This window comes from Eretmochelys imbricata, chromosome 5 (genome assembly GCF_965152235.1).
Source record: "Eretmochelys imbricata isolate rEreImb1 chromosome 5, rEreImb1.hap1, whole genome shotgun sequence".
Classification (NCBI taxonomy): Eukaryota; Metazoa; Chordata; order Testudines; family Cheloniidae; genus Eretmochelys; species Eretmochelys imbricata.
The window spans coordinates 113,158,305-113,182,066 of record NC_135576.1 but is presented as its reverse complement, the minus strand read 5'-3'; the positions used below and the strand labels follow the sequence as shown (position 1 = coordinate 113,182,066).

The 23,762-nt window shown below is 47.5% G+C and overlaps 1 protein-coding gene across 1 annotated transcript; it reads left to right on the top strand.

Moving 5' to 3' along the window:
• The first annotated feature begins 3,432 nt into the window (after window positions 1-3,432).
• CDKN2B (cyclin dependent kinase inhibitor 2B) lies at window positions 3,433-6,095 on the top strand. Its single transcript, XM_077816466.1, has 2 exons — window positions 3,433-3,579; window positions 5,789-6,095. Exons 1-2 carry the CDS (start codon window positions 3,433-3,435, stop codon window positions 6,068-6,070), a joined length of 429 nt encoding a protein of 142 aa, XP_077672592.1. The 3' UTR covers window positions 6,071-6,095.
• The last annotated feature ends 17,667 nt before the right edge of the window (window positions 6,096-23,762 follow it).

Below are 23,762 nucleotides of genomic sequence, written 5' to 3'. Positions count from 1 at the left end.
TTCCGTGTCTTACGAGGAGGCTTCAGATGTAGGCTTACGACGTGCTGGTACGAGGAGCGGGTGCCTTACCAGCAGGGAGACATTTCAGAATGTGTAAAAAGGGACGCAGGACACACACATAATGAGGTTTCAGAGTGGTAGCCGTGTTAGTCAGTATCAGCAAAAACACTATAGTGACTAAGTGCTTCGTCGCCCCTGACACAGGCTCTATTTCCCACTCACCTACGAAGCCCAGGCCCCGATCCTGCCATGCCTTGTGCATAGATCGACCCCTGCGCCCATGGGGAGCCCCGTTGGAGTCTATGAATGAAATTCTGGCCGCAATCGAAGTCCTGGCAAAACTCCCATTGTCTGGGGAGCGGGGTCCAAGATTTTCACCGACTAGAGTATGGAGCTCCAGATAGGCGCAGTGATCAGTCCAGACACGCTTACATTGCAAGATCGGCCTCAGCAAACTGAAAACAGCCGTTTTTAATCATTCCTTCTTTTCGGAGTGGGGACATGGAGTGCGGGCATGTTCACACAGGGGCCCTCTGCCCCCACTCTGTTGTAAAGCAGCCTGCCTCGTGCCCTGCCACAACCCCTACAGGGGCACTCCACCTCTCGGGGAGGCTAACATAAGTTAACACGCACTCTGGCATCTAAACTTCTGCTGGTTTCCTCCATGGGTATGTGAAGGAAGAACACAAAGATGACCCAAATATCCCTGCAGCCCACCAGAGAGGGGCTTCTGCGGGGTTGAGGGAGAGGATATTTCTTTCCCTTCTATGCTAGGCCCGGATCCAGAACGGTTACTTGCTTGTGCAGAAGTGCAAGGGCGCCCAAGACCCTAACCTGCCCATGGGCGGAGCCGATTGGGTTCCCCTCAAGGACAACCTTACATTATAAAATGCTGGCAAAATGTCAGAATACCTGTTTCCCCATTCAGTGGTTCTTCTGTCAGCGTTTTCGTGCTGTGTTGCCATTGAGCTCAATAGGATCACTGGTGTAAGAAGCAACGGAGTAAGTATGTGGGGGGGGGGGGAAGGGGTGCCCATACAGCTCTATAGCCAGGGCTTTGGCCTGCGGATACAAAATAAAGGCATTTTTATCGTGTGTCTCTGGATGGCTGTAGGTATTAGTGATGAGCTGCAATACTTTCCGCCTCTGTGACGTTTGTTCAAACGGATCCCAGGATCTAGTATCAACCTTCCACCGCGCATCGTGCTCCGCACTGCAATCTGCCTTTATTGCCTGGGGCATTTCTTCCTCCTCCCCCCCTTTCCCCCCACTGGACACACACCACGTTTGTCTGACCGTCTAATTCACGTGATCTCAGACTGACTACCGGCTTTACAAGCATGACTTTTCCACCTTACAGAACAATATAAATATGAAACTACAGTCCAGGAAGTGATACCATTAACCTGCTTAGTGTTGGGTTCTACCCTCATTTTAAACGGAGTGTGGACTGTGAGATTTTCTGGGCTGGAACCTCACAAAATGGTAATGAGACTCTTGACTGCGTTATAGAGTTGTAACTGAATGTGATAAGTTTATAGCGCTCTACAGGGCAGAATTTGGCACGCACAGTGGAGGTGGATTTCACCTCTAGTGAAAACAGGAAAATCTTACTAGCTTCAGAAGCTACTATTCGTCTTTGCTTTCATGGCGATTACTTACTTGCTGGGATGTTGCTCATGCCGATTACTTGCTGGCATTGTTCTTTGTAGGTTAAGTGGCATGCACAAATACGCTGCTGTGTTAATTTCACCGGGGTGGAATGGACATACATATTCAGGTAAGTCTAGCAGTTTATTATCTCCTTCTATATTTACGAGTTAGAGGGCTCGGATTGTGCAATCATGCTGGGTTATCTAAAATAAAACCGCGTAGACTTCTTCTACGGATGACTCTGTTCATGGAAACTTTTGCTGTAAAGTGAATAAAATCGGCGTTGTTCACATTTTCTGCCTCCAGTTCGTGAGTATTTCTCCAAACATTAGACATGACCCGAAAATATGGCACTGTAACGGGAAGTGCTTTGACAGCCCTTTCCCGCACAGGTGTTGTCTATTTTGCGCTATCTAAGGTACCGGTCGCGGCTGCTGAAGAATCCAGGATTTTCCTGGGAACATGAGCACCTTTACTAGAAATATCTACTCACACAGTGCCATGCATGCAACATCACTGGTTAGCAGACAACACAACAGTCACATGACAGTACTGTATAATGGAACCACGACTGCCAGCGAAATTTGGGAGCGTCCTCTCCTCCTTGATCTACTTTACCCGGCGAGACCGGGTGTGCAAATGGGAGCCTCCCGGGGGGTGAAATGGTTAAAGACCAGGGGTTGGCCAAGACGGTAGTTTTAGCTGTAGACAGCGGGTGAAGGGGATCAAGAAGAGGGGTTACAGGCAAAGGGGGCGCGGGGGACTGAAGGAGATGGACAGGTGCCTGGGAGGTGCGTATGAGGGGTAATGTAACCGCACAAGCAAGGGAGTCTGGGTGGTTGACTCAGTGGGATGGATGGAGGACAGCAGTCAAGTTATTTTATCTTGCGCCCTCCTGCCCTGGCTTTCCCTCCTCCCCCACCGCTCTGATGGGTGTCTCCAAGAGAGCAGGGCGCTGCCCCTCACCTACCACCCCACCCACTTATTTTCGGTCCACCTCCCCGATCGAAAGAAGTTTTCTCCCCGGAGCTCGCGTGGGTGGCTCTGGCGAGATCAGGAGAGAGATGTTGACCGGCGGAGATCGCCTTGGGTCCGGATTCGCTGTCAAGTGGCAAAGTAACGGGCAAGGTAGAGGAGACGGCGCCTGAGCCGAGCCACAGGGCGCCCCTCCTTGTAGATCACCCTGAGCAGGAGGAGGGTGAGCACCGTGGAGGGGGACGCGTGGGGGGATGCACGTGTGCGGGGGTGATTGGGCGAGGCGCGGGGAGAGGGGGGGGACGACACACACACCGCGGCTGGAAGGAAAGGAGAGCGGGTGTGCAAGCGGCGAAGCATCAGGGCGGAGAAAAGCTGGGAGGGCGCGCAGCGCTAGCGGGGGAGGGGACAGCTCCCGCCAGGGCGCCTGTGACGGGCAGGGATTGCTTTCCAATCCCGGCCGCTGCCGCAGCCCCTGCCGCCTCCCCGCGCAATGGCAGGGCTTCCTCTGGGGGCGGGGGAGCGCGCGTGCAGCGGGCCAGCGGGGCGCGCGAGAGAAGGGAGACCACAGCCAAGTTACTCCTGGGATCGATCCCGGGGCTGGGGGGCTGCAGTGACACCCACGGCTGGCGGGCGGGGGGGTGGGCGGGGAGCCCCGCACTCACGTGCCCCTGGAGGATGGGGGCCTGGGACGAAAAAGAAGGCGGTGCAAACTGTCACGCTGGGCGGTGCCAGCAGTGCCGCTAGTTAAGGCGGTGGAGTGGGGGGGGGGGGGGGCGAGCTGGCTAGTTGGCGCCCTGAGGCATGCAGGCGGGGGCTGTAGCTGCAGGCGGCGAGAGGGACCTGCTGGCTAACGCCGCGGCCCAGGGGGACGGGCAGAGGGTGCGGCTGCTGCTGGAAGCCGGAGTGAACCCCAATACGGTTAATGCCTTCGGCAGGACCCCGATTCAGGTACAGGGTCACGGAGCCCAGCTGGAAGGGGACACAGGCACCGGGAAGCGCGAGCTAGAGGGTCTTTGCATTTTACAGCAGCTGTCCAGCGCTGCTGGTTCGAGGGGAGATCGCCCTGTGGGGGGAGAGCCTACTCCAAACATGGAAAAATTAGAGATTGTAAAAAAATCTCTAGTTTCTGTACACCTATTGAGTCGGCCATTAAGGGGAGCGCATGGGAGTCAATAGAGAAACGAATTCTGCTTCTGGCTGGCTAAATAGAGATGTGATGTTTAAAAATTCATTGCCCCTCGTTTAAAATTATTATTCATCGGTATTATTCATTTTAGGAGTTAAAGTATACATTTTCCACAACAGGAATCGAAGTGGGGCGCGTGTAATTATGGGGGACAAGAAGAATAAAGCAAAGTGCTAGCTCATTATGTATGAATATGGATAGAAATCGTCTTAAATTTCTATACCACGGTCCACTTTGCTTTATTGTTCATATCCCACAATTATAGGTGCCCCGTTTCGATTCTTCACCCCTTAATAAGTTCTAGAGGGAGAAAAAACTGAAGGAGTGTTGTGATAAAAGGTTTACATTAAACAGCACTATTTTAGATGTTTTAGCATCAACTTCATTCATTTCAGAACATTAAAAATTTAAAAGTTATATTTAGGAAATGGTACTTTGTTTCAATTACTATTTCAAACAATCTCTTGATCATATAAAATGCCAGATCACAATACATTTAATCAAGCATAACTGGACTCTGAATGACTGCCATTTTGTTTGACTGTTTATAGGGGGAAGGAATTATACTTCCAAGGAGTAAACATGGCAGAGGAGAAAAAGAAAGGGTTTTGTGGCTAAAGTTCATGTCCACATATGTAGATTACTTAAAAAAAACACACACACAAAGTTATCCACATAGGTGGATGAGTTGTTATTGCTTTTTGTGTGGGGTTTTTTTATTTTTTTTTAAATTATGTCCATATATGTGGATGAGTTTAGAAAAAACTAAAAACCTTTTTTTGCTGCCCTTAAAATGGCTGTCTCTCAGACCAGTTTACATAGATTCTGTCTGTGCTCAATTACATTTGATAAAAATGTTGCAACCGATTTCTATGATGAGTTTTTATTCCTTTTTTCTTCTTTTAAAAAGTGCATCCTTTAACCCACTTTCTGTTTATCTTACCCACAGAGATTGTTGGTTAAAATAAATTGAAATTTGGACTCATTTAATATAGTGAAACTTCAAATATATTTTACTAATCATTTAAAGCATATTAAAGTAACTCTACATCTTGTTTGATTGTACATGTGAAGCGGAATACACATGAACAAATTTTACACAGTTAATATTTAAGTATGCTGCAGAATCAATCAAGTATATTAAACCCAGGTCAAGAGTTATTTTGGATTTCCTTTTATGATTTAAAACAAAGACAAAACTTCCCCTCCAGCTCTGCCGCCCTTTCTTTGCGCATTAATTTACAATGGAAATCTGTCAAATGAAAGTCTTTTCTTCTAGTCAGTTAATTTTATTATGAATTAGTTTTCTAGTACATTTTCCTAGTTCACTGCACAGAGGAAATTTTTCAAAGAACTGTTCATCTCTCATTCACCACTTGTAAATGAAGGTCATGTCTGCGTAAATTGACTTGATAAATATGATGGCGAGTTTTATTTTTTATCAAATATAAAAATGAGTGCAGTCAAAAAACATCGCTACTGAGCGAGGGGGCTTGTATTTGGTACATATGCTCTTGATTTGCACTGGGTAAACTCTTTTTAATGTTTACCTTTTTCAGTGTTTAAGATGAAGTTTACAGAAAAATATTATCAGAATACATACTCATTTGAAATATGTATTTATGTAGTTCAAGAGCTATGCACCGTATGCAAGTAGCTAAATATACAAAACCTTAGAAAGCCTGCCCTACTGATGCTAATGGCAGTTCTGTCATGGACATCTACGGGGTCCAGATATCACCCTGAAGATTTACCTCCTTGGAACACAGATGTAATTCCAAAGTCAAGCGACCAGATTCTGGTCTCCATTACGCCGGTGTAAATCTAGAGTAACGCCTAGAGAGCGTAATGCGGCTCAGACTCTGACCTTAACTCAGATAACATTCCCATTAGACCAAAGGAGATTCTTGCTAAGAGAGCAAGACCGAACCCTAAATCGATCAAGGCTGACTGACGGCTTCTCCCTCCCAGGTCATGATGATGGGAAACACCCAGGTGGCGGAGCTGCTGCTGCAGAGAGGAGCGGATCCCAACCGGCCGGACCCGCGCACCGGCTCCCTCCCAGTGCACGATGCGGCGCGAGAAGGTTTCCTGGACACCCTTGTGGCGCTGCACCGAGGCGGGGCTCGCTTGGATCTGCGGGACACATGGGGCCGCCTCCCCATTGACCTAGCTGTCGAGAGCGGGCATCAGCAAGTGGTCAGCTACCTCCGCGCCCAGCCTGCAAGGGGTGCCGCTCCGCCCCAGGCATAGGGCACGGGCGTGTGGCCAGCCGTCTGCGGGGCTAACAGCTCAGCCACAGGGGCCTCATTAAATGCTTGCCCCGCTGAAGTCAATGGAAATTTTCCTGTTAACTTCAGTGGAGCCAGGATTTCACCCCAGGTTTTTCTACGGCAACCGGTGACCCATCCGCCAGACAGCTGCAGCCTTGTGGTTCTCTCGCTGGGACTGCGCTGCCTGGGATGGACGGTTCACAGGCTGTGGTAGAAAACAGCCGCTCTCCTTGGTTCCAGTCAAACTGTAAAGCGTGTAGAGAGAGAGAACCCACTTCTGGAGGACCAGCTTGATACTCAACTTGCATACAGTCAGATTCCTTTTATAGCGAGCAAGCAAACAGATTATTCTTCCAGTTACAGTGAAGTTGCTCCAAGAGAAGATTTCACGGTAAAAGGGTCGGTAAGGTTGCACTGTATGGAGGAGGCATCCTGCCTGCCTGCAGCCCCCAGCTGGTAGCACTCTTGGGGGCATGCCTGCTTTTTCCTCCAGTGAGTGTGTTGTCTGGGATTTATCCACCTTATAACCGAACGGAATGGGGTACCTTTCCAGAAAGCAGGCAGGACCATGAGCTTGATCTAATTCCCTGTTAACAGCAATGGAAAGAATCCCATAGTCGTGTAGGCAGCCTGATTCCATTCCCATTAAACCCTTCACGAAGGCAGCAATAATGCTACATAATTTCCCAGCACAGCTACAATATATTCCTTAAAATGTCACACAAGCAGCATCAGTTGCAAGGGTGCCCATTAGGGCGTGACTCAAAGTGTTTCCCCCGCCTCCCACCCCCTTCAATGGGTTTTGAATCAAGCCCTTCATTTAAAAAGGCTAAATAACCTGCATTACAGCTAGAAGCCCTTGACTTTCTAAAATCTAGAGCCGGATCTCTCTCTGAGCAACCATCAGTATTTTCCCTGCTAAAATGCATTATATAAGCAATAAATACATGCATAGTACAGTCATAAATAGCTTCCTCGGAAGTTTTTATGTAGTACGTACTGTTTAAGAAGCCTATCCTGCAAGCTGCTGAATGCTTTCAATTATTACTTAAAAAAAGGAGTATATTTTACTCATCAAGATAAGAGGATGTTGTTTATTGGATGGCAGCCTTTCCTTAGCTGTACTCTGTTACAGTCAGAAAACCCTTGCTGTTCCATTTGCTCAGCATTGGTAACGGGATTATGGGCCCGTAATCCCACACCTACTGACACTAATAGGAATCTTTCTCTGGATACCAATACACATTGGATCAAGCCCTCTAGGGCGAACCAAATGATCTGAAGAATATTAGCTTCTTATGAAGCTAATAGCTTACCTCTGGAGAGCTACTACTTCCAATTAGATCGAAGGGAGATATATGCACACGAACATTAGAGAGGTGTTTGTGTACAGTTATTTTAAATAACTGGACTGGGAGGATTCTGGTGTCTGGTTTTTAGATTAAAACCCCCAAATTATAAAAACCTCACAATATGGGGTAAAGGACCTTTATATTCCTTATTATCCACCAAGAGAGTCTCCCTGGGCAGATGAAGCAGCGGGAGAGTATAGTGTAGATCATCACAGTGGGGGGAGGAGGGGAAAATGTTGTATTCAGCATATTAAATTCTTAGATACACTAGTGTGGTTTTTGTGATTGGTATTAGACCCCTCTTATAACAGGATTCAAAATAGGCAAGTTGACTTATTGGTTTCTGTACTGATCTAAGTGATAGATCAATGCTAAATCACAGAGTAATGCTTTTATTTATAACAGTACTAGAACAGACAGATCTGCATTCCGATATTTTAATTTAGATTATTTTAAATTAGATCCCTCACACTATGAGGAACTTTTCCCGTCTAATTTTACTTTCGAGGCATACACCCACATTAATTATCCCATTCCAATTCCTACCAGGAGGGAAACTCTGAAAATACACTCAGATTCAGAAACCTTTCCAAATTATGAATTTTATACTAGCAATATGAACGTGTATCTCTAGAAAATATTCCTATTATGAAATCAATAGGCGCTTTGCCATTAATTTTAATGGAACCAGGATTGGGACCATTATTACGGCGTTTTGTTTTTAAAATCCGCAAATAAGCAATGGGTACAAGCAACAGGGACATCCAATACAACAGCTGAAGAGCGTGTGAATGTTCGTTATTATTGCTATCTGCACACCAGCTTTCCCCCCCAAAGTACATCAATGAAAGAACAGTTTATAAATATGTTTGTGTATCGCTTCTGCTTCCCATTCAGTACTGCTTAAACTGATTAAGTAGCGGTTATTATTCACGTGCAAAATATTAAAGTGGGTTAATCAGAGAATCTAAAGTGATGGTTATTTTATGTTTGCACTAGTGTCCTAGGTTGGTCGCAGGATGTTAGAGAGATGAGGGAATATTTTTATTGGACCTTCTGATGGTCAAGAGACAAGCTTTGGAGCTCACATATAAATTGGTCCAGTACAAAATATTCCCTCCCCCACCTTGTCTCTCAATGTTGTTAAACTTTCTAATATAAAATTCAATATTTATTAGTTGAGGTTATGTTAGAGATAGGTTGTCAGAAAGCTTATAAAATGTCAAATTGAACACCATGTGTATTTCAATAGTAGATCTAAAAAAAAAATCACTAATATGGAAAATGGAGTTCGTCTGGCAATTTGCGTGGATAAAACACTTCAGAGAAGCAAGAAAATTCTACCAGACTTGGTATCAGTGCCACTCTGTGGATTTAAAACGTCATGTATAATTCTTAAATATTAAAGATAAAGATAACACATACACCTGTAATACTTTATACCTATATCTATTACATTCTCAGAGTATTGAAGTGATGCCAAACTTAGAGTTTTCTTGCTTCTACTTTTTTAAAAAAGTTTTTTTTTTGCTTCTGTTTTTTTAAAAAATGTAGTGTACCATGCTACCCATGCAGATTGCCAAAATGAAAAATAGTTCCACATAACGGCAATTGGGGCTGTGTTTGAATTCTAGATTAGGAATAGGCGGCACTACACCGTTTTGGATCCATGTCTAAGAAACTTTATTTCAGTTTTCCGACAACTCCCCGGAAAACAAAACAATTAGAACAATCCCCATTGGCAACTCGGGATCTTATTCTGCAGTCGAGGCGCTAGGGAACGCCACCGCACACGGCAACGCGCGTGCAGCTTCCTCAGTTGTAACTCCGGCAAGACTTTCACGGTCATCCTTTGCTCCAAGTTCTCACAGCAAGAAAATCCTGAAAGCATTTTGGATACTCGAGCGCTACTTAACTCATTCAGGTCCTTCCGTCCCCACTGTTCAGCGGCAGTTTAAACCGCGGAACCCTACGGAGAAAAACCCAGGACTGGAGGTTACTTTAAAGAAAAGAAAAGAAAAGAAAAGAAAAAGGGCTCAGCTGGAAGGGGCTGATCTCGCAAAGTGCTCGTCCGCTACCGTCCCCGTTGCTCGGTATGGGAGATGAGAGCACTATTCAAAATCAGGCCACGCAGGGCCCAATCTTGCAAGGTGATGAGCGCCCGCAACCCCTCTTAAAGTTAACGGAGTTGGGGGGCGTTCAGCACCTTGTAGGATCGGACTCCGCTCGCGTTTCCTCACATGGTGCAAAAAACTATTGAAGTGAGCAGGTGCAAGGGTCCATCAGGTGCAATGTCCTGAAGTCACATTGTCCCAGCCCTCCCTCACAGGATACAGAAGTCAGCACAAGCCTTTGTCTTGCTATGAATGTGCTGAACTCCCCGACAGCATGTAGAGCCCTCTAGGGAGGGGAGCTTCATATGAATCTCAAAGAGCTGTGGGTTGCGGTGCCTAGGAATGACTTACACCGTTTTGACAAAAGGGGAGGGCGCATGCGTGTATTAGGAGTGCCTTTATTACCCAGAAGGGGTGGAGACCTCAGTACTTTTCCAGATTAAACGCACCTCATTCTATGAATGGCGCAGCACTTACAACAAAGGCGCCTCTACAAGCAGTTATAGGTGAAATCCTGGCCTCACTGGAATCAGTGGAAAACCTCCTATTGACTTCAGTGGGGCCAGGACTTCGTATACGAGCTCCGCGGAAATTATACGCCGGTTCTTCTGGGAGCACGTCGGAGTGTCACACTATAGGTTTAATAACGATCTATATTAAAGTTTAACTCTATGTATCTATACTTAGACAGGACATCAGTGGGAGCGGGGGGAGAATAAAAACCTATTTCCGAATTAAGCAACTGGGGTAATCTTTGGGCTAGATCTTGCCGCCACTGAAGTGAATGGAATTTTTCCATGGAATTTGAAAGTAACGTGAGAGTAGCCAAATTTACTCTGGGGGGGGGGGGGGAGTACACAGGAGTGTGCCTAAGGGGGACTAGGGTTTCATTTGATGCGACTTTGCATTTGTAGACACGGACAGTGAAGAGGGTCAAGGATACTGCTGAATCAGTTAGATGTAGTGTGTATATCCATATAGGTCAACTGGTTCAAAATTATCCTGGCGGAGTTGGGAGGGGAATTATGCATGTATGCGATTTTGCCCTGTGTGTGTCTAGATCACACTCTAGGCAAAGTCATACCTGGAAAATCTGACTCCAGTCCCTCTTTTCATAAACCTGTGATGAGCAAGGAGGACACGTTTGATTGTCATAGCAATTCTCTCCCTGGAAAATTGACTCAAACGTTGCAGCATAACTCCCTGCTTCTGTTCCCAATGAAACCATGGATGATGAGCAGCCTGTCTACAGAATGTTTTAGGATATCTTGCAAATATCTTTGTATACATCTGGCATGTCTGGGTGAAATCCTGGCCTTACTGAAGTCACTGGGAGTTTTGCCACTGGCTTCAAAAGGGCCAGGATTTCACCACATGTCCTTGCTGCCTCCACACAGAGACTGGAAAAGCAGGATCTGCATGGCCATTTGTCATCATCTTCAAGAAAGGTGTGTTACTTCAGTCTGAAAAGTCCTAGAGAAGAGTCAACATGTATTTAAACATATTCCTCATTTTAAAAAACAAAAACCACTGATCCCAGCTCTTCTAAAGCAAATCCGTCTCCATTTTCCAGGCCCAGCAAGGCTCTGCTAACCCCTTTACATTAACAGCAGTGTGCACGCTCATACAGCTTCAAGCTCCCCATAGGCTCTTCTTGGGGGTCTTTACTGCTCTCACAGTCTCAGGCTCCCCATTCGCTGACAAAGGGAATCAATGGCGCAGAAGCTTCTCCTTTCAAAGCCCTCCCACGTGGCTAGCTTGACGTTCCGTTTTAGCTTTGGCTGTAGAAATCAGCGAATGGATGTAGAAATCCGGGGGTGGAGGGGGAGGAAGAGGCGGGGACAGCCAGCCAGGGCCGCCCCGAAAAGGGGGCGGAGAAGGTAGCCCGGTTGGCTGCCCCCCTATCACGGGACTGTCAGAGCATCCAGGAACATCGCTGGAGCCTGCACGCTCGGAGGGGCGGGAGGCAGCAAAGGAAGGAGCCGCTGTGCAGCCGAAGGCGGGGGGAAGACGCAGTAAAGCGAGAGTGCCCGGGGGTTGTCGGGGGATAAAAGCAGAGTCGAGGCACTTACGGGTCCTGGGGAGGAGGGGGAATCCCAGCCTCGAAGAGCTGGATGGGCCGATCCTTCAGCCCTCTGTCGGGCAGAGCTCTCACAAGTGCAGGAGCGGGCTGGCTGCAGAACCCAGCCCCGGATCCTCAGCGCTGGGCCGAGCGGCGGTAGGGTGGAGCCTGGCCAGCAGCTCTGCGCTGCCCGGGGTGCGCCCGCCAGCCAGCAGGGGCTTTACTGACCCCCTGCTCTAAAGGGGGAAGACACTCCCCGACCCAGCGCTGCGTGGGTTAAGCACCCCCCAGTAAACGCAGGAGCGCTGGCCAATGCGGGAGGCGTTCGTTCTTCTGCGGGACACCCATTTCCACCCCTGCGCCTCCCGCCCGGCTCGAGGGAGGACCGCTGTAATGGAGGGGCGGGGGTTAATACTGAATTAATAAAGATCCTCCCCCCCCCATTCCAACTGAATCGTTGTTCAACAGCAGCCCTGCCCTCCTGGCTACAGGAAAAGCCCCCGAACACGTGGTAACAATGCAGTTCTTTTAATTCCACGGCAAAAGGCTTTCTACAGCCCTTTAGAGAGACCCCGGCATCGTGTCTGTGGTTGAAATAGCGGCTGACATGTCTATGTAATAAAAGCGATCCGCGTAACCCCCGCCCCCCATACTCCAGTTTTCCCTTGGTGCGTTTTGACATTACCTGGGTACAGCAAGTTCCACTCTTCAACCCCCCCCCCCAAGGGGCGCAACCGGAATTTTTCTAATAAGGGGGCCGAGGGACAGGCCCCCTCTCCGGTGAAGGGCGCCTGTCCCGGGGCAGAGGAGACGTGGGAGGCGAGGTGCTCCGGGGGAAGGGCTCGGCTTACGGCTGGCAGAGGGCGCTGCTGCCTGGCCTAGGGGCTCGGGGAGCGCCCCCTCCCCACGCTGGAACTCCGGCATGGAGCTGCCCCTTTGGGCGGGCATGCGGGAGCCCCAGCCCAATAGCTCCTGTGCTGCGGGGGGTCTCCTCTAAGAGCCGGCCAAGGGGAAGGGCCAAGGCTCCCCCCTTGCGCAGCTAGCTCCGTTCCCTTGGGGTATAGGTGGGTTTTTCTACCCAGTGACAGAGATTTAAACATTTACAACCTCATCAAGTACAGCTGGTCAATCAAAGATGCCCAGCACAGGTTACAGGGGCTGATCTCATTTGGAAATAGGGAGGGTTCGCATGGGCAGTGCCCCTTCTGGGGCAGAGGAGTTTCTCGAGGCGGCGCTCGGGAGGTTTTAGAGAGTCTCCTCTCCGGGTAGTCACTTCTCACTGTCCCCAGAACAGCAGCCACCCCGTGCGCGCTTGATGGCGCGCCAGCTCCGCGTTACGCAGCGAGGCCGGCTTCGGGGTCCCGCAGCAGCGACCTAAGCCCGGAGCGGCCTCGTAAGACGCCGTGGAAGACAGGCTACACTGGAAGAGCGAATCCACGGCGCTGTTGCGTTCAGTGCAGCCATCTTGGCCGCTGTGTAGGGGTCCCTGAAGACGTGAAGTCTCCAGTCTGCTGCAGTGGGCAGCATCCCACAGGCAACGAGGGCACAGAAGGTAGGTCACAGGATGGCTCAGGCCCAGACCATAGGGCTCGCAGAATGATCAGCTGTCCAGTTTCTCCTCCAACAGACTATAGGGTCTGACGGAAATAAATGCTCACCCGTGGGACAGACGGCAGGACCAGTGGTAAAAAGGAGAATGAATATGACCGGCTCCGTTCATATTTTCATCCCCTGTAGATTATTCCCAGTCACAACGACTCCACACTGTGAAGAGTTTCAATGGAGGGGAACGGGGTGTTTAATCTCGCTGTGTCTCTCTCTCTCACACACACACACGAGAAAAGGTCCCTTTCTAATAACCGATAGTCTGTGGTTTAAGACAGATCCAGAGCTGGGGGTTTGGGAACGGTGGAGACCTAAACGATTCCTAGAAAGTCATCCATGAATTGAACAGACTTTGCAAACCGATTTTTCTTTTGGGGCGGGGGAGGAAGAGGGGGAGAGATGCTAAGGTAATTTAGGAGCCGGTAGAAGTCTCAACACTAAGCCACATTCTTTCCACTGCTAAGCGTCATTTACAAGAATTAAGGATAATTCTTACAGTGAAAGAAATTGCAACCTTTAGAAATGCACGGGATAAGTTCAGCTGGCAGCGACGCACTAACAGACGCGTCTTTTAACGGGCCAATCTAGCTGTGGAGTTTATAAAACGGTTTGCATGAGTACCCGCCCACCATCATGAAGATATAACAAAGCACTGAATTTAGCATTTGTATAGTGCTTTCCAACTTCCGCTGTCTGATCAATCCCCACCACACCCGATATTGTATATGGGGAAATTGAGGCCGGAGGGTAACATGACTCAGTCCAAGTTGACAGACTGTCGGTGTCACAGTCTGGAGAGGAGTTCAGGGTGGTTCCTGGCTCCCAGGTCTGTACTGCGCGTACACAGGGCTCGAGTTCATACATGGGGAGCTGAAGGAAAGGAGTCCCTGCACATCACTCCTGCTGTTTGTTATACAGTAGGTTATCGTGCGTGAGCTTTCACCAGGAATGTATCTTTATAGGTGGCTTAGTTGTTGGAAAGAACCAGATCAGGGGGAAGTGAAGATCAGGGATGCCCCAGTCCAGTTTGCAGAGCACCGCAACACACCCGCTGCATTGCGCTGGATCTTTGAAGCCCCCTTGCCGCGTTTGTGGCTGCAGTCTAGGATTCATATAGTAGGGCTGGGGGGCAAACAAGAATCCAAAGCTTTCAGAGGTGGTTTTCCTTCTGCACTGGCCCCTGACCTGGGAGGCCCAGGTTTAAGTCCCTCCTCTGCCCGAATGGAGGCAGAGACTTGGATCTAGGAGGCCCAGATTCGAGTCCCTCTTGGCTGTTGGAGGGGCTGTGTTTGCTCACTCCCTGGTTTTGACCAGAAATGCCATCCTCGATCTTTCCTGACATCTGTCAAGACAAATAGATTATGAAAATGGGCTGGTTTCCACCACTGGGCATTTTCTGAGCTAAATGTTTCATAAAAAAAAATCCCCCCAGCTGCTCTGTAATGTAGCCCAGCAGAGCGGCTGCCCAGGTCCATGTTTTCCGTGCTCTGCCCGTGAGCCAGCTGTCTCCGATCTTATTTAAACGGCCTGGAGGAACCCTCCCCACTAGAGTGGGCCTGGGGCCAGCAGCCGGAGGCTTACGCTGGAGTTACTCTGCACCGCGCAGTGAACAATCAAGCCCCAGATACCAGTAGTTGCTCCTAACCTAAAATGGATTCCACCGCCCCCACGAGCACTTACTCCAGTGTGCAGAAGTCGCCCACTGGTTCTTTTCTTTCCGCCCCCACTGACCTCTGCTCTTGAAGAGAAGGTGCCGAGGGGGAATTCAGTGAGCTAAGCTACTTGGTGGAGCATTGAAGTGAATCGAAGCCAGGAAACTCAGCTGCATCAGGCGCCGGCCTCGACTAATGCTTGTCGGTGGGATCTGGCCGCTCCACGCCAAGTGGGTGAAATGCGGGGCTGACTCGGCTGCCTAAAGGGGCGCCGCCAAGCAGCTTTGCTTTACCCAGAACCACCCGCCCAGTAAGCAGTTTGCCCCAGATGGGTGCAAGTATCTGAGCAGAGAGAGGCTGCTTTTAAAAACCAACCGACCAACCACGCGGTCCAAGCCGGCAGTAGCTGCGCTCCTGTCTGGGAAGCCGGAGCGTGAGCCAGCGGATGAAGAACGCGCGCCTGAACCCACCCCGTTCTGCAGCCCGACCGCAGCTCTCCAGCGGCCACACCCACGGCACGATGCTAAAGGTAGGGGGGTGTGTGTGTGTGGTGGGGGGGTAATTCAGACGTCCCCTCCCTTCTTCTCCCTGGTCACAGCTCCCCTGGTCAGTCTCTGCGCTTGATGCTGTACAGATCATGGCCGAGACAGAACAGGCTTCAGCCCAAAGAGGCTCCAGGTGTCCTGGCATTGGATTGAACCAGAGCGGAGCGGTCTTGTCAGATCAGTTGTTCATGGGTTATTTATATTTTGCACTCTCGGGCTTGAGAGAAGGCCGGGCTTTAAACACGCCTTAGCAAGGCTACTTCCTGAAATGCCTAAGAATTTGAAAGGAGGACCATGCCCGGCTTAGACAGCAGGACAATGCCGGGGCAGCAGTCCCGGACCTCTCCAAACAGAGGGTTTAAATATCTGCCGCTGGGGCCGGGGGAAGAAAAGAGGGACCCTGGTAGGGAGCGGTCACTAAGGGGCGTCGGTCTCCTTTGGCCCACCCTTAACCGCCGATTTTTGCTTTTCTAGTGTGCACGCTTCTCGGAGGTAACCGGCATGATTGTTGCCCCACCGAGATTAGTAGGGGCCTAAAAGCAGCATGAATTATAAACCCATTTTCTAGAAGGTAGCCACCATTAGGAGGATTATATAGAGCCATCAGGTTACTAGGGAGTCACCCTTCCTAGCTTCAGTAGGCGGAGCTCACAGCACACGCATTTCTCCCCCCCGCCGCCCCCCAATAAGCTCTTGGTTTACCACCCCTCCCATCCCCCTCCATTTCAGACAGTCTCTGCATCTCCCGGTGATCTCCCCTTAACCGGGGGTTGTGTGGTCCGTCCCCCCCATTTCCCCTGAATGGCAGCATTTCTTTGCTTATTTCCACATCCCCATGCCCTCCATTCCCCTTACCCCACCCCCCACAAGCAGCTCTGTGTGCTCCCTTTTCCCATTCTAGGGTCCCCAATCTCCCCACCAGGGGTTCTGTCTGCCTTTCATTCCCACCTTCCTCCATACAAGCTTCCCACATTTCCTTTACCAGGAGAGGTATGCACACCCCTCTTCCCCTATTTGCCTGGGAGATAAATCATTAGCGCATCAACATGTTAAATTATATTGGAGGATGAGGAGGGGTATTGTTATGATGGAAAGCATTAATGGGTTCCACCAGCCAGTTACTTGAGCTGTAGACAGTTGCAGAGGTACTTGAGGCTTTGGCTATCCTAAACAAATGGTAGGCTCTCCCCCGCATTTGTTTTCCTTCAGATCAGTTGGGCCATTGATGCCTGGAACATTTCCTGAAATTTTGGAATTGATTGGATGTGCTGTCCAAGTTATTGCATTGCATACAGAAGTGCGATCAAGTTAAGTGTAAGGCCTTCAAAAGTTCAGCAAGACAGGGACATGTCTACTTGAGAACATCAGTTTTTTCCCCTTTCCCCCCACCCCCCCCCCAATAGCAATGAAGATCAACAGGACTAGAAATAGCCACCTTATGACAGGACAATCTGGAGAATACATCTAAGTACACACGAATGTGGAACTCTCTCTCTCACTTTGCATCTGCTCTAGCCCTCACTGAAGTCCATGGGATCCTTTCTATGGATTGCAATGGGAGCTGGATTCGATCCTCGAGGCATGGGCACTGCTTCAGCACCGCTCCCAACCATGCAATTGGCTGTGTCCGAGGCATAGTGATGTACTGCACATAGACCTACCCGCAGAATGATGTGTCTGAGGTACAGAGTTGTAGACAGCCTGGTCCCTGGAAACGGAGCAAAATCAAGCTGGAACTTGAGTGATGTGGAAGCCTGTTTGTGGCTGTAAGTACACCTGTTTTGTAGAATAAGTAGCTCATAACTGGTAGCATCCTTCAGGGCAGGACTTCTGGGATTTCGTTGTGTTATTTAATATTTTGGTTGACGATAGCAACTTTGTTCCCAGATGGAAGTCAAGAGGAAGGGGGTGCTCCTCAACTCTGAAGACCGGGCCATTTGTTTAGGTGCCTAGGCACTGCCACTTCAACTTTTTAGCTAACGGTTTTTGTTTGCTTTCGTTAAAATGCAAGGAAGCTCTCTGGAAGGGGCAGCAGGAAGTTAGAATAGTTACTGAGCTATTCTGATGCAGAAACAAGAGAGTAGCCAGAACCTAAGACTGGAAGTGCCAATGTGGTGGGGGTGAAGAGAAAAAAAGTACACCCCCATGCAAACAAAGAGGAGAGGAACAAAGTAGAAAAGAGCATGGAACAGAACTGCAGGCAGCCTGGGGGAGAAGAGGAGAAAGGACCAGATACAGGATGCTGAGTAAAGTCAGTAATCCCATGAGATGAGAAATTTACATTTAAAAACTAGTTCTATTAGGGGTGATGGAAGAGAGCCAATTCAGTCCTTCTCACAGGCTGACAGAGGGAAAAACCCTCAAACCTCTTGTTTTTCCTAAAGAGACCAGCTAATTTTATTTTCAGGCAGCCAGCAAAATATGTACTTTCACAACATTTTTAAATATTAGCCACCGTTCAAAACAAAGGTACATATATTACTGAAAGAACTCTCACTGAATGGACAGCTGATTTCACAGAACAGGACTCTCTTCCCCCCCACCATTTCTGGCTACTTTCTATAAGGGTCTGCTAACGGAGTGAAACTTTTTACCTTGTGAGGGTTCCTCAGGGTCCAAACTTCCCAAAATCCCAGCAGACTTCAGCAGGGGGGAGACCAAAATCATGGGATCTTTCTGTCCCAAAGGGGCTGTACCATCCAGCCCAGGTGCCATCCTCAATTATACCTGCCTGTGTAGGTGGGGCAAAGCTTTCAGTCTCTTTTCTATAGCAGGTTGAAGCCAGTACCTTAAAGGGTTTGTTAATTCATTATTGCCCCATATCCAGTGCTTTTTACATTACACATTCCAAGATTTTACCTATTAAAGTTTTATAACTAATTTCTCTTTAGAGCTGGAACATTCATAAAAACTGAACAGTCACATTTGTAAATGAAGTACTTCACCTGTATTCCCCCCTTTTCCTATTTATTTTCTATAAATAGTCTAGCAATCACATGTGCTGGCAGGAACAGATACTGATGCAACAAATGTCAACAGAAACTGATGACGTGTCATCTGATCTGTGCATCCTGTCAGAACAGCTTCATTTAAAATCTTCTTAAACGGTCAGAAGATAAAGGAATTATTTGCTGATTGGATGCAAATAAAGAATATTTTCAGGAAGATTGAAGTCTATTCCCAAACAAATTTGCAATCAGAAAAAGGTGGAAGGGGAAAACAAAAAAACCCAAAACTTTTTTCACATCACCCAGTTTTGCTCTACTAGTTAAAAATGAAAAGTTCTAAGCAAATCTAAATTTGGGGACCTTCACTAGGAAAGTCTACTTAAGGAACCATTTGAAAGTTTTCTGGATTAAGATAGATTTTTCTAATATGGGTTGACAGTTTTATATTTTAAAGGGTTTAGTTTGCCCTGCCTCATCTCTTGTGCCTCTGTCATTTACATCTGTACAAAGTGAATGACAGTGCTACTAAATTAAATGTTAGTGCTTTACATTAATTTTGCACAGGGCCAAAGGTCTACATAAACTGCAAGGCAATGTGTGATAGCATGGGTGCTCACCTCACCCCACCCCCATGTCCTCTGGTGTCACCTCATACATACTCTGGTGGCCCAGGGGAGAGCAACAAAAGTATCCCTGTCTCAGTTTCCCTTAATGGGCTTTCAGTTAATTCAGAGATGCTGTTATGTAATGAACAGTGCCCCTTCTGGGGTCTAATTTATTTAACCAAAGACTAAACAAACATGCAAGCAAGTCAATATTAGTCTGTCCTACCTGAGTCCATCCATCTCCATCCAGGCCCATCACCACTAAGACCTTCTCAGACCAGGATCCTCTCCTCCCATCATCTGGATAAGGGGTCCATCTCAGGGCTCCTGCAGAGGTCAAACTGCTGCAGCTCTTCTTTGGAGCAGCAAGTTAAAGTACCTAAACAACCTTGACTTCTTGCTGCTCTCTAGTAAGTTCCATTCATGGGGACCAGGCTGTCACCACTCATAGCTCTCACAGAACTTAGTTCCTCTCCGCCCATCCCCTTCTAGTAAACTCTCAAACCAGCTTCCCTGAGAAGTCCCTCTTTTCAGGTGTTAAGGGCTATCTGCCCAAGCCCTTATAAGCCCTTATGAGGCCCAGGTGTTCACTAAGTAATTAACTGTCACCCAGCCATCTAGGTAATTCATTACTCACAAGCAGATCTGAGTTGGCTTGTTCTCCTTAGCAGAGCCTATCACAGGTAGTTTGGCCCCTGATTCCCCTGAAAGGGCCAGCCTCTGTGATGAACTACTGTTAGAGTTATTACTAAGGGCTCCTCAATTATGGGAAATAAGTTAGCGAGTCTTAGTTCAGATTCTAATGAGCAAGTGTGTACAGTAGAACCTCAGAGTTAAGAACATCTCTGGAATGGAGGTTGTTTGTAACTCTGAAATGTTTGTAATTCTGAACAAAACATTCTAGTTCTTTCAAAAGTTTACAACTGAACATTGACTTAATGCAGGTTTGAAACTTTGCTACGTAGAAGAAAAATGCTGCTTTCCCTTAATTTTTTTTAGTAGTTTATGATTAACATAGTATTGTATTTGTTTTTTTTTTTTTTTTGTCTCTGTTGCTGCCTGATTGCCTACTTCCGGTTCCAAATGAGGTGTGTGGGTGACTGGTCAGTTTGTAATGCTGAGGTTCTACTGTATTATAATTGAGCCTCTTTGCTGGTAGCTTCAGGATGGAAAGGGTATGGAGACTCCAAAGAGGTAGTCCTTCTAGAAGGGAGTTGAGGGCTATTGATGTGATAAAGCTACTGTCAGCTTTTCTGCCCTGTCATGACTGTTAATACAGCACTGTTTGTGAGTACAAACTCTCTTAAAATTCATCTGAGAACGGTCCTGCTCAGTTTGCAGTTTGTCTTTGAGAGCAGATGGTGAATTTCATGTTTGAATGAGTCAGTCTTCTTCAGGGCTGCAGCTACAGGGAAAGTGCTGTCCAAAAAGCATGTACAGAAATTAAAACCACATTTTCAAATTTAAACCACATTTTCAAACTTGCCTAAATACATATACGCTTTACAACATAAGGCCAATTCCCTGTCATGAGTAAATAATTACTTTTATAAGAATCAGAATAGGCTGCAACACACCCCTGTGTGTTGCGAAATGTTAGGTTCCATTCTCTCACATTGTCCTTCTTCAGTCATTACCATAATGATGGTGGGTGAGAGGAAGCAACCGTTAGAACGGTTAGCCCACAGTCTCTGTCTTAAGGGCCTGATTCTGCCAGGTGCTGAGTGCCTCTTGAATGTTGCAGATTGCTCCTAATGCTAATAAGCACCTATCTGCTTTGGGTAGAAAAAACCCTTTTCCAAACTAGGACCACCAGAACACTACAGTGTTATCAAAGCTGTTAAATTGTCTTTAGTATTTATATCAATGCATGAGCTGGAATGTTTTCAGTATGCATATGATATTTATGTCAAGTCTAGGCCACCTGACAGATGCTAAGAGGGACCTGGGTGTTATGGCAGACAGAAAATTGGACATGAGTTAGCAATATGATATAGCTGCAAGCAAGGCCAGTTTTGGACTTCACAAGGAAAGGGGAGAGGGAAATGATCCCATCACTATGTGAGTGTGGTGCACCTGTACCTGCTATATTGTATTTGCTTCTGGGCATCACATTCATTACCAGTCAGATCCTGACAAGGGGGAGGGTGCCCAGGGAAGAGCAACTGAAATGATCAGGGCACTGGAGGGAGTTGATGTATAAGGAAATATTAAAGGAACTAAATGTGGCTTGGCTAAGCAGTGGCTGGGGGACCAAGGGAGAAGGGGTGGGACACACTACTAGTTTATAAATATCTGAAGGGTGTGAAGGAGTGAGAGGAATCATTTTGCGTGATGCAGAGGAGTATTCGTAGGAGTACTAGGATGCAACTGAGAGAAGAGATGATCTAGGCCGAATGCTGATGAGTGAGATCTATTAGGCTCTGGAAATATCTCCAAAGAGAAGTGGCAGAAGTCCCATCTCCTGAGACATTTAAATCTAGGCTGAACAAAATAATAGAAACCGTGCTGTAGGGGATGGCCCTGCAGGAACTTCTGAGAGCAGGAATATTTCTACCATTTCCACTTTATTATCTCTTTGCATTTTGATTTCTCTCTCCCATGACTCTTCTGAACATAAGAACATTCATGGAGGGCAGGTCCATCAGTGGCTATTAGCCAGGATGGGCAGGGATGGTGCTCCTAGCCTCTGTTTGCCAGAGGCTGGGAATGGGTGACAGGGGATGGATCACTTGATGGTTACCTGTTCTGTTCATTCCTTTTGGGGCACCTGGCATTGGCCACTGTTGGAAGACAGGACACTGGGCTAGATGGACCCTTGGTCTGACCCAGTATGGCCGTTTTTATGTTCTTATTCTTCCTGGTTTGTTTTTTTTAATACTGTGCTCCAAAGGTAATTGCTAATTTCCCTTCATTCTCTCCTCAGGATATGTCTATGCTACAGCAGCACAGCTACAGAGCTGCAACTGTAGTGTAGTGTAGTGTAGATTGTAGTGTAGACCCCTCCTACACGGACGGAACGGGTGTTTCCATCGCTGCAGTTAATCCAACTCTCTGAGCGGTGGTAGCTAGCTCAAAGGAAGAATTCCTTCCATCAACCTAGTTGCATCTACACTGGGGGCTAGGTTTACCAAACTGTTGCACAGGGCCCAAAATTTTTCCCAGGCATGAGCGATGTAGCTAGGTCTATCTAATTTTTAAGTGTAGACCAGGCCTCAAAGCACATTGACAGTGAAACAAGTTGGGACAGGAGCAGGGAGCAAAGGAATTCCACATTCAACCTCACTCTCACACCCCCAAAAGGTTTCCTCCACCTCAGTATGGCAGGCCATGTCTACACTACCATCAGTACAGTGACACAGCTGCGGTGCTGCAGCTGTAACACTGTAGTGTAGCTGTTTCCTGCAGCAATGGGAGGGGGTTTTCCATTGACCTAGTTAATCCACCTCTCAGAGAGGTGGTACCTAGACTGATGGAAGAATTCTTCTGTCGACATAGCAGCATCTACACCAAAGATTATGTTAGCCCAACTATGGTGCTCAGAGTACAAAATTTTTCATAGTCCAAAACAACATGGCTAGATCGAGCTCATTTTTAAGTGTAGACCAGGCTTAGGTCTTAGAGGCTGAATTATTCCTGGGAAGCTCCAAAAGTGGACTTTTTCAGGTTGGTCCTGAATACCACACCTCAGGCCATGCAGACTCACAAGTTGGGCTGGAGTAATTCCCCTGTGTGGTGAGAAACTTGTTTGTAAGACGTCAGCTTGGTTTATTTGGGATAACCCCCATAAACTACCACTTTATCTGGATTCCCAGTGCCAAAATAGGCTCTCATGAACCATCAGGTTTACTCACAAAGCTCAAATTTATGTAATTCACACAATCTGTCTCTACTTCTCTTACTAGCTACCATCTTCACCTTACAGTTCATGCCCTGAGAAGTTAAGGCTTTATTTGCTGGCTGTACAGCACAATATCCTTTAGCTTATAAAATATACATTATACGCAGTAAAGTTGTACTGTGTACTAACAATAGGCTAGTTAACAGACTCCTACATTCAAGCTCCACTGGGGATCCCTGCTAGCTGATTGAGTTGCAGGAGATGGCGTGTGTGTGTGTGTGTGTCACAACTGGCAGATTTCATCTGCCTGTAACATTGTGAGGAGGGGATACAACTCAGAAAGTGAAGTAAGGTAGGTGCTGAATGCCCCCTCTGTCCTGTGCTAGTGGAAGCATTTAGCTTATAAACCTGACATGATCTCATTGTTAAACAAGATCTTTGCAAGTCACCCTTAAAGCTTAATAGACAATGTAAAAAGCAAAGGTGAGCTCAGAATGGAATCCAAGAACTGGGCACTCCTGAGCATTGAGAAATTTTGGATATGAACTTCATGTCCTGGACCCATCTCTAAAAAATACCTCAGTGATAGAGAAGCAAAATTATCACACTCAAGAGTCCAAAAATTAATGGGTCATTCAGAAGTAATTTGAAGGTCTATGTACAAAATTTTATAACACAATGTATGTAAAACTCTGTAGTCTGCAAAGCACATTAGGATCTCTCCAGTGGAAAAGTCCAATATAAATGTGAAATATGACTACACATCACAGTTCTCTGAATACAAATGTTGTTCATCTTTAACCCTTTAACGGCTGTTATGCCCTTGACTGCATACCATGCAGTTAAGTAGGCATAGCTCTGCTCTGTGTCAAAAGCTTCCATCCTGAGAGCACAGAACTAGCTGAACAGTTGCTTTTGTGGATCAGGGCAATGGGAGTTAAAGGCAAG